The sequence below is a fragment of the Carlito syrichta genome, unplaced genomic scaffold (assembly GCF_000164805.1).
Source record: "Carlito syrichta isolate Samal-C Ts95f unplaced genomic scaffold, Tarsius_syrichta-2.0.1 Scaffold288344, whole genome shotgun sequence".
In the NCBI taxonomy this organism is placed as follows: domain Eukaryota; kingdom Metazoa; phylum Chordata; class Mammalia; order Primates; family Tarsiidae; genus Carlito; species Carlito syrichta.
In genome coordinates, this window is record NW_007232440.1 from 66,047 (window position 1) to 79,554 (window position 13,508).

General features: G+C 44.9%; 1 protein-coding gene across 1 annotated transcript in view; it reads left to right on the plus strand.

Moving 5' to 3' along the window:
* The first annotated feature begins 338 nt into the window (after positions 1-338).
* LOC103255677 (adenylate kinase isoenzyme 5-like) overlaps positions 339-13,508 on the plus strand; it is a 126,711-nt gene continuing 113,541 nt past the window's right edge. The window contains exons 1-2 of the mRNA XM_021710249.1: positions 339-419; positions 9,231-9,307. Of these exons, the coding sequence (XP_021565924.1) occupies positions 9,257-9,307 (51 nt within the window). The 5' untranslated portion in view covers positions 339-419; positions 9,231-9,256. The remainder of the gene's footprint in view (positions 420-9,230; positions 9,308-13,508) is intronic.

The window sequence follows — 13,508 nt, forward strand, 5'->3', positions numbered from 1 at the left end:
CGAGACCCGCCTGGGCAGGCGAGACCTCATCTCTACAACAAATAAAAAATGAGCCGGGCGTGGTAGCGCGCGCCTGTAATTCCGGCTACTCGGAAGGCTGAGGCGGAAGGATCGCCGGAGCCCAGCAGGCGAGGCTGCAGTGGCGCACTCCAGTCTGGGCGACAGAGTGAGACTCCAACTCAAAAAAAAAAAAAAAGATTCAACTGCTTTAATTCCTGCTGTGTCGCTTCATTAAAGATGCAGTTGTATGATGCATGCTTATTATACAGTGGAATTAGCTAATGAATGCATTCTCATGTACCACACTTGTCTGTCCTGATATCCCCAGTTTGATGCCGACCGCAACGAGGATGAGGTGTTCTATGACATCAGCGTGGCAGTGGACAACAAGTTATTTCCAAACAAAGAGGCCGCAGCAGGTAAGTCGCTCTGTCCTTCGGACAATGGTACACCGTAATCACCTGCCAAATGTTTGGGGCTTTGTGTTCATGGACACAGCTCCCCACACTGCTGTGAGGCTCTGAGGATGACCCTGTCCTCAGAGTCTCATACTTTCTGGTTTAAAAATAAAAGTGCAAAACGAAATAGGAAGAGTTAGAAATTTGTTCCCTATAATTTCTGCTTTCCTTCCTGTCGGTGCACATGTAAATCAGCAGGTAGTCATAATGAAACATAGGACCTGTGTTACTAAAATAGAAAAAAAATCTAACTCAACCCATACTTTGTGCAGCAAAAGTTACAGTTTCTCCCAGCGCCCCCGACACATACAGGTTTCTCCAATTATACCCACAAAAAGTATCCCCTTCGATCTGGTATCCACGCCCATCCCAGCCTGCACCTCAGCTTGGGGTGACCCTGACCCTGCTCTTCCTAAGCACTCTCGCCTCGACCGTTGTCTGGGATGCTGGAGCACAGTGATCCATCCCCCCAGGTGGGCATTCCTCACGGTGCCATCCTGACCCTCCTCTGGTTCTCTCCCCGCTCTCTCTACTTCCCGGTCGCCTCATTGTCCCGCAGGGCTTCAACCATCAATTCTGTGTGGTCGACGCTCCCGTCTGAGTCGTGACCTTTCTTCTGAGCTGTGGTCTCAGGGAGCAAAGACCAAAAGCTCAGCCTGTGAAGAAAAGGGTGAAATACTGACAATTTTTGCTCACTATTTAAAGCCAGCTAAGAGTAGCTTCAAAGAAGGGCAGAATTATAAGGAGGGCAAGGTGGTCGTCTTTCTGGGCTGAATCACAGAGCATGGGTCACGGATGCAACTCACCTGCCTTGTTTTCCAGCAGGATTTACAAAATGTTGACCTATTGCAGAAAAAGATGAAATATTAAAAATTGTGTAAAGTCTGCTGCTGCTTTGAAAAATGTGATGATGCCTGTGCTTTTTAAGTCAATAATTTATGTAGACATGCTTTGCAAATGGCTACCTCTAACAACGATTATCTAACTGCCAGATACCCTGTCACACAGTGGGGGAGCTGGTTGGAGCTGCCCTGTCTTTAGAAGGCCCAGCACTTTGGGGCTGGCTAGTGGCATTTCCCCCACTAGGAGGCCGTGCCCTGCAGACTCCTCTGCGTTGGCTTCTGTGCTCAGAGAAAGCTGCCTGAGGGCAGGCGCTGTGTCCTCATTCTCTTGAAGTCCCCTTGGTAGAATGCCCGGCCTGTCACAGTGGCTTCCAAACATTTGCTGTCTCCTCTCGATACCTCCAAGTTTATAAACATAAGAGTCTGTGCATACAGCCTCAACTCCTGCTCACTCTCTTCCACTCCTGAGAAACCTGGCTTCTGCTCCAGCCTCAGAATAAGCCAGTTCACTCTAGAACAGCCCTTGGTGAGAAACACGGCGTCCTCCAGCCCTTTGCCCTTGGGGACATCTCTTGGGTCACCTACCAGCAACCCGACCGCACTTTTTTATGAAATGGTGAAAAATGAATCACTCCAAATTAAATAGCACAATGTTGGAATCAATTATTTTATTGTAATGATATTTGGCTTATAAAGGAATTTTGGACATCGAGGAACTTATTTATGGCCCCCCAAATCAAAATTTTATTATATCTTCTATTTTTCTAATGTGTGGCAACGTGGGAAACAGTCACTGACACACACTGCAGGTTTTTTTTGATATATGTTGTACAATAGTCGTTGGTTGGACGTCTTCTACCTGGTGTTTTTCTATTTGAGCAGGCAATCCAGTCTCATTTTCTTCCTCCCACGTTAATAATATGTAATTTGTTGTCCAGTCTGTGCACCACTGTGAAAGCACTTCACACATTCTCTTTCTATGTAATACCAGCTGATGTTTTTTTACGTATATCTCAGTATATATTCCATCTTTTTTTTTTTTTTTTTTGAGATGGAGTCTCACTCTGTCACCCAGACTAGAGTGCAGTGGCCGCTCCCGGCCACCGCAGCCTCGACCTGCTGGGCTCCGGCGATCCTTCCGCCTCAGCCTTCCAAGTAGCCGGAATTACAGGCATGCGCTACCACATCTGGCTGATTTTTTGATTTATTGTAAAGATGAGGTCTCGCTGCCCAGGAGGGTCTCGAACCCGCGGGTTCAGGCAATCCACTCACCTCAGCCTCCCAAAGGCGCGGGATTACAGGCTAAGCCATCGAGTCCGGCCATCTTTTTTTTTTAAGTTGGAGTCTCACTCCATCGCCCAGGCTAGAGGGCAGTGGCATGCTCATGGCCACCCCACCATCCCAGTGTCGACCTGCTGGGCTCAGGCAATCCTTCTATCTCAGCCTTCCAAGTAGCTGGAACTACAGGCAGGCGCCACCATGTCTGGCTAATATTTTGATTGATTGTAGAGATGAGGTCTCGCCAAGTTGCGCAGGTAGGTCTCGAACCCATGGGCTCAGGCAATCCACTCACCTCAGCCTCCCAAAGCACGGGATTACAGGCTGAGCCACTGAGCCCAGCTCATCTTTTTATTTACCTTTTCGTGCAATTCGAATGGAAAACTTCAAAGAAACATACTTTTTTGAAAAATGTGCGCTGGCATAAGTTTGTCCTGTATAACCACCAGCCATCTCTTCATGGCCCCCGAGAGGGGACATCTGAGTGGTTCGCCAGATTTCTGATGTCCCCTCAGAGTGCAGAGGGCTGGAAGTCAGTGCTGCCAGCCCTGCAGGAGGTAGCCACCACGCAGCCCCACTGAATGCAGCTCTAATTGACCTGCCTCCCTGATAAAACACAAACAATAACACACACACTCACGCACACACTCACACACCCCTTCAGAGGCTTTCCTGAAGGCTGGACACCTTAACACTGGTGTCCTTAACACTGAAGAAAGCCACAAAGCCTCAGCTTTTCTGCAGTAGCCACCCACTCCCCCCCCACACACACACCAGCTTTCTCCAGCGGCTTGAATGCCTCAGTACCTTCCTGCCTCAGGCCATTTGCACCTGTTCTTCCCGTTGCTTAGCAACCCATCTCCATCTCTGCATTCTCCCAGCTCCCCGGCCCGATCCTACCCTGTGCCTTCGCGTGAGTGTGGTTTCCACAAGGAGGCTTCCTCAGGCCCGGCTCCAGGTTCGATCAGGCCTGTGGGCAGGACCTTGGGACTCATGGGTATGCCAGGTCTTCTCTGGCTCCAGGGCAGAGCATGTATTTGCTTGCCTTCGTGCTTTTCCTTAGCTACTGCCACCGTCCTGACCTCTGCACCTGTCAAGCTCTGTCTGCAGTGCCTCCTCCTCCAGGGAGCCCTCGATGCACACCTGCAGCAGGGCCTCTGGCTATATCGCTCTATCTCTCTGGGCCTCGTGTCTCCTTATCCATAAAGAAAGGGAGGTGGGGCCGGGCTCGGTGGCTCAGCCTGTCATCCCAGCACTTTGGGAGGCCGAGGCGAGTGGATGGCCTGAGCCTGCGGGTTCGAGACCCACCCGGGCAACTTGGCGAGACCTCATCTCTACAATAAACCAAAAAAAATTAGTCGGGCGTTGTAGCGCATGCCCGTAGTTCCAGCTACTTGGAAGGCTGAGCAGAAGGATCGCCGAGCCCAGCAGGGTGAGGCTGCGGTGGCCGGGAGCGTGCCGCTGCACTCCAGTCTGGGCAGCAGGGTGAGAGTCCGACTCAAAAAAAAAAAAGAAAGAAGGAAAGGGAGGTGGTAGCACCTGCCTCGTAGGGTTGTTTTGAGGAGTGAGTGGTTGGTGTGTGGAAAGTGTGTGACTGTCACGTGGAAAAGGCTTCTGTGAGTCCTGTCTTTAAGGCCTCACGGGAGAAGCCACACCTTACCCAACACGACTTTCCCACTCGCCTAGGTCTGCTTCTGTCTCCTCCCACGCTCTCCTCCTCTCCCCCAGCCCCTGCCCTGGAGCAGCTGAAAAATTCCCCTCTTCTCCTTCATCCCCAAACACTCCACCAACACCCAGATCCCTCCAAGAGTTCCCCTTCTCGTCCCATATACTGTCAGGATATTTTTCAGGCCAGGCATGGTGGTTCACACCTGTAATCCCAGCACTTTGGGAGGCCAAGGTGGGAGGATTGCTTGGGCCCCGGAGATCGAGACCAGCCAGGGCAAAAGAGTGAGACCTTGTCTTCACAAAATATTTTTAAAAAAAATAATAGTAACTGCTGTGATGGCATGCCCCTGTAGTCCCAGCTACTCAGGAGGCTGAGGTGGAAGGATCCTGTGAGCCCAGGAAGTCAAGACTGCAGTGAGCCATGATCATGCCACTGCACTCTAGTCTGGGTGACAGAATGAGACTCTAACTAAAATATATATATATGGTTTTTCCAAGTAAACACAGTGCTCTTCCTCAAAGGATTTCTGGTGCACACTGTCACTGACACTTACCATGCCTGTTGGAATCAGAGCTGGACTCTCGGTGCCAGATGCAGACTGGGCACTTACAGGCGATGTTTAATGTTTGTAGAGGGAGTAGAAGAGGGCAAGATATGTAAAGGGACTGGAAAGGTCCTTTTATTCATTTTTGGTTATTCGGCACATGCGTATTGAATGCTTCAGCTACTAAGCTTTGTGGTTAGACCCAGAAGTGAAACTCAGAAACTTGTACAGGGTAGCTCACAGTTTAATGGAAGAGACAAGGGAATACCAATTCAATGTTTCCTTAGAGAGGGCTCTGTAAGCATCAGAGGAGTTTTCTTTACAGATGCCCTTCCCTGCACGAGAAGCCCTGCACTTGCAGGAGGGTCTTGGTACTCAAAATAGGAAGAGGATTTTCCTGAAACTTTAGGGTCAAAATCTACTAAGAGGAAAAAGTCTGCAACATTATCCCAGAAAGCAATAGGGTCAGCCTCTGACCCTCTAAAGCCAACATGTATCATCTTCTCACTCAAAATTAAGGGGACAACCTGAAAATAATATTTCCAAGGACCATTCTGCATCTAAAATGAGTGACACCAAGTACCCCCTCTGGGATTCCATATTTCAGTTCATATCTTTATCTATAGAAAGAATATTTTTAAGTCTGAAAATAAATCAAAAAATTCAAAATAGGGAGACAAGAAGGCCACACTCTACATCATTCATAAATTCCTAATTTTGCTGTCTTTTTGAGCAACACGGTCATTGCAGTTGTCTTGTGTGTTAAATTAGTGATAGGAGGAAAAATCTATACCCACGTCTATATCTACCTTCATGTTTCGTATGCCAAACCTTTGACTATTATTAAAGGTTCTGTTTTCAGCAAGCCAAACAACCAACGCTAAAAGAAAATGAAAACCACTCCATCATTATCTGAGCTGATAATGATATCTTTTGTCTATTGCTTTCTGTGATATATTAATACTGTTGCCAGGAGCAACTGGGTGTCAAGAAATCCCATCCCTTCATGATACAATAAAATTTCTGTGAAAAGCATTTTACTAGGAGAGCCAGTTTCTTCATCCCTATGAGCAGGAGGTTTTCTTTTAGACAAAGATCTTTCCACTCTGCCATTACTGAAAATGGTTTTCTAATTATCTTGTTCCAGCTTCAAATAGTCATGTGTAATATCTGCTAACTGGGTTGTTTAAGAGCCCTTCATGCTGTACTTTTGAAACCACCTAAAGAATAGTCCCTAATTAAATAAAATAAGTAGGACACAGGAGCGAAAAGCAGCTATACGTTTAATAAGATTTCACGTTCGGATCACATCGCGCATTCTCTACAAATCACTCTAAACACAGCTGAAGTCAGGGTACCGTTGGAATCCAAGTAGCTGTCACCACGTCCCCTGGTCAGTGGTAGATAATAACCGTATTGTGGAAGTAATGAAAGCCGAATAGAATGTGCATTCTTCCTGACATTGCTGTCAGTAGCAGCCGCCCAGAAAGGGGCACTGCTTGTCACCAGCTTGTGGAATTCCACTGCGAATCCTTGCACCCTCAGCCACCGGCGACCTGCCTAACCATCCACCATTCAAGGTTCCCCATTTTCTCAGAATGTGAAACAGACAGCGCCCGCCTCCAGGTCCTCACCTGTAGAGAACTGTGGGTGAAAGATAAGACGTGCAAACCCCTCCGGGTTGCTTCTGCTCCAAATCTGGAGCCAGCAGGGTGTGTTAGAAGGAACTGTAGGCGCTACTGATCTGTCTTTGATCTCAGGCTCCTTCAGCGTGACCTTGGCCAAGTTGCTTAACTTCTCTGCATCTCATTTTCCTCCTTTCCAAAATGAGGGGGTGGGATTCTGTGAAATGCTGGTTCTAAAACGTCTATGATCTTATCGTGGAAAAACAGACATTTTTCTTCTGACACTTTCACTGCCTTACAACACAAGTGCAAACCTAACCTTCACGCTGGGCTTTAAGACCGTCGAGTATTTGGGCCCTGAAATATGCCTTGCAAAAATTTCTATTTGAAAATTACAAAAGTACAAAGGTAGAAAAATTGTATATAATCCCACTTAATTATATATAATTTTTATTATATATAATTGTCAGGGGTTGCTCTGACCATGTGCCTGACATCACCTGGAGTTGTTCTGAACACACTCAGGCAGCTGTTACGTGGAGACGCTACAATTACTTTTCCAAAATGATCTGATGGTTCACATGTCTCTATTTTGAAAACCTTCATCATCTTAAAAAAAAGTAAAGAGACAAACACAATAAACAATGACTAACTGCTTAGTGCTTCATCAAATTGGCAATAACTAACACTTTATACTTCTGGTAGACAGCAAGGGTGACCATACTAAGAGAAGAGGCTGGGTGTGGTGACTCACACCTGTAATCCCAGGTGTGAATTACTTTGAAAGGCTGGGCCGGGAGGATTGCTTGAGCCCAGAAGTTCAAGACCAGACTGGGCAACGTAGGGAAACCTCATCTCTATAAAAAAATAAAAAATAAAAAAATTAGCCGGGCATGGTGGTGCACACCTGTAGGATCACCTCAGCCCAGGAAGTCAGGGCTGCCGTGAGCTGTGATTGTCACGATCCTGCCACTGCAGTCCAGCCTGTAAGACCTCAACTCAATAATAATAATAATAACAACAACAACAAGGAAAAAAGAAGAGAAGACCAGAGATGACAAAGGACTGGGTGCGGACATACTTGACTCGTTTTCGAAGAAAGTACAAAAGCAGCTTCTAGGGGACGGTTCTGTATCTGAGAAGTGTATGAGATACTTGATCTTTTATTAATCCATCTTCATTGATCATTACTCATTGCATATACTGACCAAGAATTATCTGCCAAGGCCAAATTTACAATGAAACATGAGATGGTTTGTTTTTTCACAGGCTGTGTAATATTTTATGGGCAGCACTGAATTCTGTCTTTCTGGCTAGTTAGGTGATGTAACTTCCCAGCAGGAAAGACGTACTAAATGAGAACAATGAAGCCCTATGGTGAAAATGACCAGTTTAAGTCTGAGCCTTGGAGATTAGTGAGTAAGCAGTTTAATAAAGCCTGCAGCACCTGGGGAAACAATGTATGAATACATTAAGTTAACCCAATTTTTCTCACCTTCAAGGTGACCCAACGACTTGAGTAGAAACAGGTTTACATGGAGTGAGCAAACACAATCCTTCCTATTTCTGGAAACCCTTACTTTCCTCCCACACTGTACTTTGCTCATGGTGTTTCTTCCACCTCAGTTACTCCTGGACAACCCATACTCACCCTCAAAGTTCAGGCTCATCCATTCGTTCAGGTATGTCCAACCTGCGCCCACAAGCTGCATGCAGCTCAGGGCAGCTAGTCATGTGGTCCCACAAAATCTTTTAACATCAGGTATTTTTCAGCATTTATTTTCTTCGTGACCCCATGGGGAACTCCATTTTTGACGTTCACAATCGCGCCTTATTCATGGCATCGCTTTTTGGCAGCACATACATTTGTGAGCAGCTGTTTTCAGTTATGAAGCAGACAAAGAGCAAAATCCAAACAAACATTTCTGAAAGCACCTTGAGAACTCATTAAGAATGGCGACCATGGCCGGGCTCGGTGACTCAGCTTGTAATCCCAGCACTTTGGGAGGTCAAGAAGAGTGGATTTTCTGAGCCCGTGGGTTTGAGACCAGCCCGGGAAACTTGGCAAGACCTCGTCTCTACAATAAATAAAAAATTAGCCGAGTGTGGTTGCTAGCACACACCTGTAGTTCCGGCTCCTTGAAAGGCTGAGGCAGAAGGGCCTCCGGAGCCCCGCAGGTCGATGCTAGAGTGGCCGTGAGTGTGCCACTGCACTCCAGTCTGGGCAACAGAGTGAGACTCCAACTAAAAAAAAAAAAAAAAAGAATTGTGACCACTTCCATCAAACCATACATTGATAGATTCGTTTTACAAAAACAAAGTCAAATGTTCCACTGGTTTTACATCGTATTGTCCTCATTTTTCTAAACATTTTAATCTAAAAATAAGTCTTTTTATGTCTATGCACTAACTATATTATGTAATTTATGTGTGGCCCAAGACAATTCCTCTTTACTTGATGCAGCCCAGGGAAGCCAAAAAGTTGGACATCCCTGGCTTGGTACTTTGTGAAGAATCCCAGTTCCACTTATCACCTCCACCGCTAGTGAGAATTAGCAGGCTCACTCTTTTTTGGTTTTTGAACATTGCTGTTGGCCAATTAGTCTCCCCCACAATACTATTTTCTTCTTAAGGACAGTGACAGTGTCCTCGATCTCCAGTGAAAACATTGTGTCTGGCAGATGAGAAGAATCCAGAAATATTTGTGAATTTGATGAAACCACAGAACAATAAGGAAACCTAGTGAGAGACTGTACACTTTGGAAACACACACAGAAAACCTCCATCAGTTTAACTTGTCTTTCTTAATCTTAGGTTCAAGTGACCTTGACCCTTCAATAATGGTGGATACTGGAGAGACCTTCGATACAGGATCTGATTATGAAGACCAGGTATTTAAAATCTAAAAATGGTTCTCTATTTAAATGTTTTTCATTTTAACCTTTGTAAATCTTTTATGAGAATTAGACTCTGTGAAATCTACACAGATAACTAATAACATATGACATGATAAATCACAGTAGTCTACAGCTTTCGTTCACTAAATTTGGCTCTTTGACCCTCCCTTATCCGCTGACCCAGAACAGCAGTTAATTGAGGAAAGGTTTGTGGTTGAAAGTTACATGAGATAGAAAAGAGGTTCTCTTGCACATTCATGGCTCTTGCAGCAACTTGGATGCCGTTGGTGGCCATCACACTAAATGAACTATCACAGGAATCAGACAATGGAACGCCGCATGTTCACACTCCTAAGTGGACTCTGAACACTAGTCACATTAGCTCAAGGGTGGGATCAGCAGTTGCTGGGCACTGCGAGGGGAAGGAAGGAGGGAGAAGGAAGGAGATGGGGGAGGGAGGGAGGAAGGACAGCGGGGGCTGCGTGACAGCAACACAAGGGGTACCTAGTCCACTACTAGTGGAGTGAAGGCCGCCTAGAAGTCAAAACTTCACCTGCATACAGCCTACCTATGCAGCAAATCCTCACTTGTACCCCACCACTCTATAATAAATAAATTATTTTTTAAAAAAAATAAAGGAAGAGAGGTTAGGTTCTCTTGCCCAAGAGTTTGCCTGTGTCTTAATCCCTTCCCACTCATAAACTATTATAATAATATTTCCTGAGCATCAGCTACAAATTCCACTGTTCTACTACAGACCCTTGGAAGGGAATGAGAACACAGCCAAGAAGTTAAGTACATTTTCTCTTTGAATAAAACTGAAGAAATTTATCTGGGTCGTTTTACTCTCAGCAGAAGAACTCTCCCTGCTGCTGTATTTTAATGATCCCAAATAATTGGCGAATGATCCAACTCCCTAATTAGGCTTTTTTCTTTAAGTTAATGTCTAAAACTTTCCACCCCCTCCCATCTGTGCTCGTCAGCAATGGCTGAGAGCCAAGTGAGATGTTCTCGTGGGAGGTTTTGTTCCCATCTTCAACTAATGTTCATCACACAGAAAGCAGACAGATCTGACAGCGTCCACGTGTAATGACTGGCTGTACACTTAATGTACGTACTTGAAACTATTTTTCAAGCATTAAGTTTCTTCCTTTCAGCACAAGGCAAACAGTTGATATCGACGAGCACTATAATAGCTACCACATATTTATAGTAATTTTTGACATTGATTAGGCACTCATGACATGCAAAACATTGTGCTAAGTTCCTTATGTCAACTGTTTCACTAATTCTTCACAAAATCTCTAGGAAGTAGGTATTATTATTTCTATTTCACAGACAAGAAAATAAGGACTTAAAGAATAATTTGCCCAAGGCTGCACAAGTAGTTACCGAACAGGGACGTGAACTTAGGGCAGCAGTCCCCAGCCTTTTTTGGCATCAGGGACCAGTTTCATGGAAAACAATTTTTCCACGGATCAGGTGTGAGAGCAGACAGTTTCAGAATGATTCAAGCGTATTACATACTGTGCACTTTATTGCTATTACATTGTAATGTATAATGAAATAATGATACAACTCACCATAATGCAGAATCAGTGGTCACCCTGAGCTTGTTTTCCTGCAGCTAGATGGACCCATCTGGGGGTGATGGGAGACGGAGCAAGCCTCACCACCTCAGCTCCAACTCAGAGCATCGGGCATTGGATTCTCATAAGGAGAGTGCCAACCTAGATTCCTCGCATGCACAGTTCGCAACAGGGTTTGCACTCCTATGAGAGTCTAATGCCGCCACTGATCTGACAGAAGGCAGAGCTCAGACAGTCATGTGAGAGATAGGGAGTGGCCATAAATATAGATGAAGCTTCACTTGTGCTCATGGCTCACCTATCACTCACCTCCTGCTGTGCAGCCCAGTTCCTCATAGGCCAAGGATGGGGGTTTGGGGACCCTTGACTTAGGGCGCATTTCCTAGCACCCACAACATACTGCCTCCCGTCCTGACCCTCATAGACAGATCAATCAGTGATACATTTTGGGAGCCTTCTCAGTTGCCGACCCGTTGACCCAGCAGAGGGCAAATGTCAAACACCCACTGACAATACAGAAATACAGACTGCACAAAGAAATGAGCCATAATAAGGAAGGCAGCTAGTTAAAGAACCGCAAAGAACAGAAAAATCTGGAGGGAGAAAACCAGAATATAGGAATACTTGAAATATTCAAAGAGAAGATTAGAAGCCATGAAACAAGTACGCGAATGAATGGGAAAGAAGAAACAGAAAAGGAAGAAACAGACATTCTAGGCACACACACAAAAATCGTCATTGAAATAAAAATCTATTCACAGGTTGAATAGTAGACTGGACACAGTTTTTTTTTTTAAAAAGGCTTCATGATAAAGCAAAGGAATTTGCCTCAAGATAAAGCAGAGAGATGAAGAGTTGAGAAATATGATAAAGAATTTAGGAGGCATTGAGTACAGAATGACTGAGTCAATGTGTTCTGAAAGGAATTCCAGGAGAGAATGGCGCAGAGGCTGTCTTTAACAGGCAGTAGCTGAGAATTTTACAAAGGTGAAAGAAGACAAGTTGGAGTCCCCAGGTGGAAGGAGCACATCCAATCCTCAGCAAGATTAAAAAGAAAACTCCTCACCTGCTCTTTTAAATGTAGTCATTCAACAAATATTAATTGAGCACCAACTGTGTGCCCATTTCTGTTTAAGCACTTGAAATATATACTCTTATAAAACAAGCAAGGGCTGTGACTACCAGGAGCTTACATCCTAGTAGGGAAGACAGAGCGTAAACAATGAATATAATAAATTAGTAACTTCTCTAATTGTGGAGATGATGAGCTCTATGAGGAAAGAAAAAGTAGAACAGGACAAGTGGGCTACGAATGCTGGGGGAATGAACAGCTTACAGCGTTAAACAAGTTGGTCACTATTAAATGGATACCCTCACTAAAGAGGTGAGGTTTAAGCACCAATTTAACATATAATGTAAAACATCGGAAGATAGAAGACAAAGATAAAATAGTAGAAGTGAAAAGACACTGCCTCTAAAAAATAAATAAATGACAATTTTGGTTGCAGTCAATTAAATGAAGCAAAAATTTCGATTTATTGAGTGCATCCGGTATATCAGGCACTGTGTAGTGGTGAACAGGCATCATTTCTGCTCCTTACAATAACTCAAGAAGGTTGCTCGTGTCTCTCATTTACATCCAAGGAAATTGAGGTTCACAGCACTTAAGTGACTTCCTAGACCACACAACCAGCAAGTTGTAGCATCAGGAATCAAACTTTGATCTACCTGGCACCAACATCTGCTTTCTACTTTCACCGCTCCAGTAAAGCCATTATCAAGGCCCCTGGCAATCTGTTGCCAATTCCAGTTAGCCACTTTTTAGTTATCTTTCTTGACCTTTGCTGCATTTGACACAGTGAACGGGGATCCTCAAACTTCTTCTATAAAGCTAGTAAGTATTTTAGGCTTTGTGGGCCCTACGGCCTCTGTTGCAAATACTCAAACTTTGACGTTGTCATGCCACGTCAGTTGTAACAGTATGTTAGCAGATAAGCATGGCTGTGCTCCAGTAAAACTTTATTTATGGACACTGACATTTTAATTTCATAAAATTTTCATGTGACTTATTTCAACCATTTAAAAATCCAAACTTTGCTCTTAGCTGAGAGACCATACAAAAGTAAGCAGCAGAATAGGCTTGACCTACAGGACATATAGTTTGCCAACCCCTGTCACGAACCATTCTCCATGTTTGACAGTCTCCTCATTAGCTTCCAATGTTCTAGAGTCTTTTTTTTTTCTGAGTCAGAGTCTCACTCTGTCCCCCAGACTGGAGTGCAGTGGCATACTCACGGCCACTGCAGCCTCAACCTACTGGGCTCAGGCGACCCTTCTGCCTCAGCCTTCCAAGTGTCTGGAACTACAGGCTTGTGCTACCATGCCCAGCTATTTTTTAAAATTTATTGTAGAGACGAAGTCTTGCCAAATTGCCCAGGCTGGTCTCGAACCTCTGAGCTCAGGCAATCCTCTCACTTCCACCTCCCAAAGTGCTGAGATCACAGGCTTGAGCCACCCCTTCTAGAGTCTTTAGCACTGTTCTGCATGCTTCACATTCACCACCACATTTTATCCTCAGACAACTGTATGAGAGAGACATTATTATT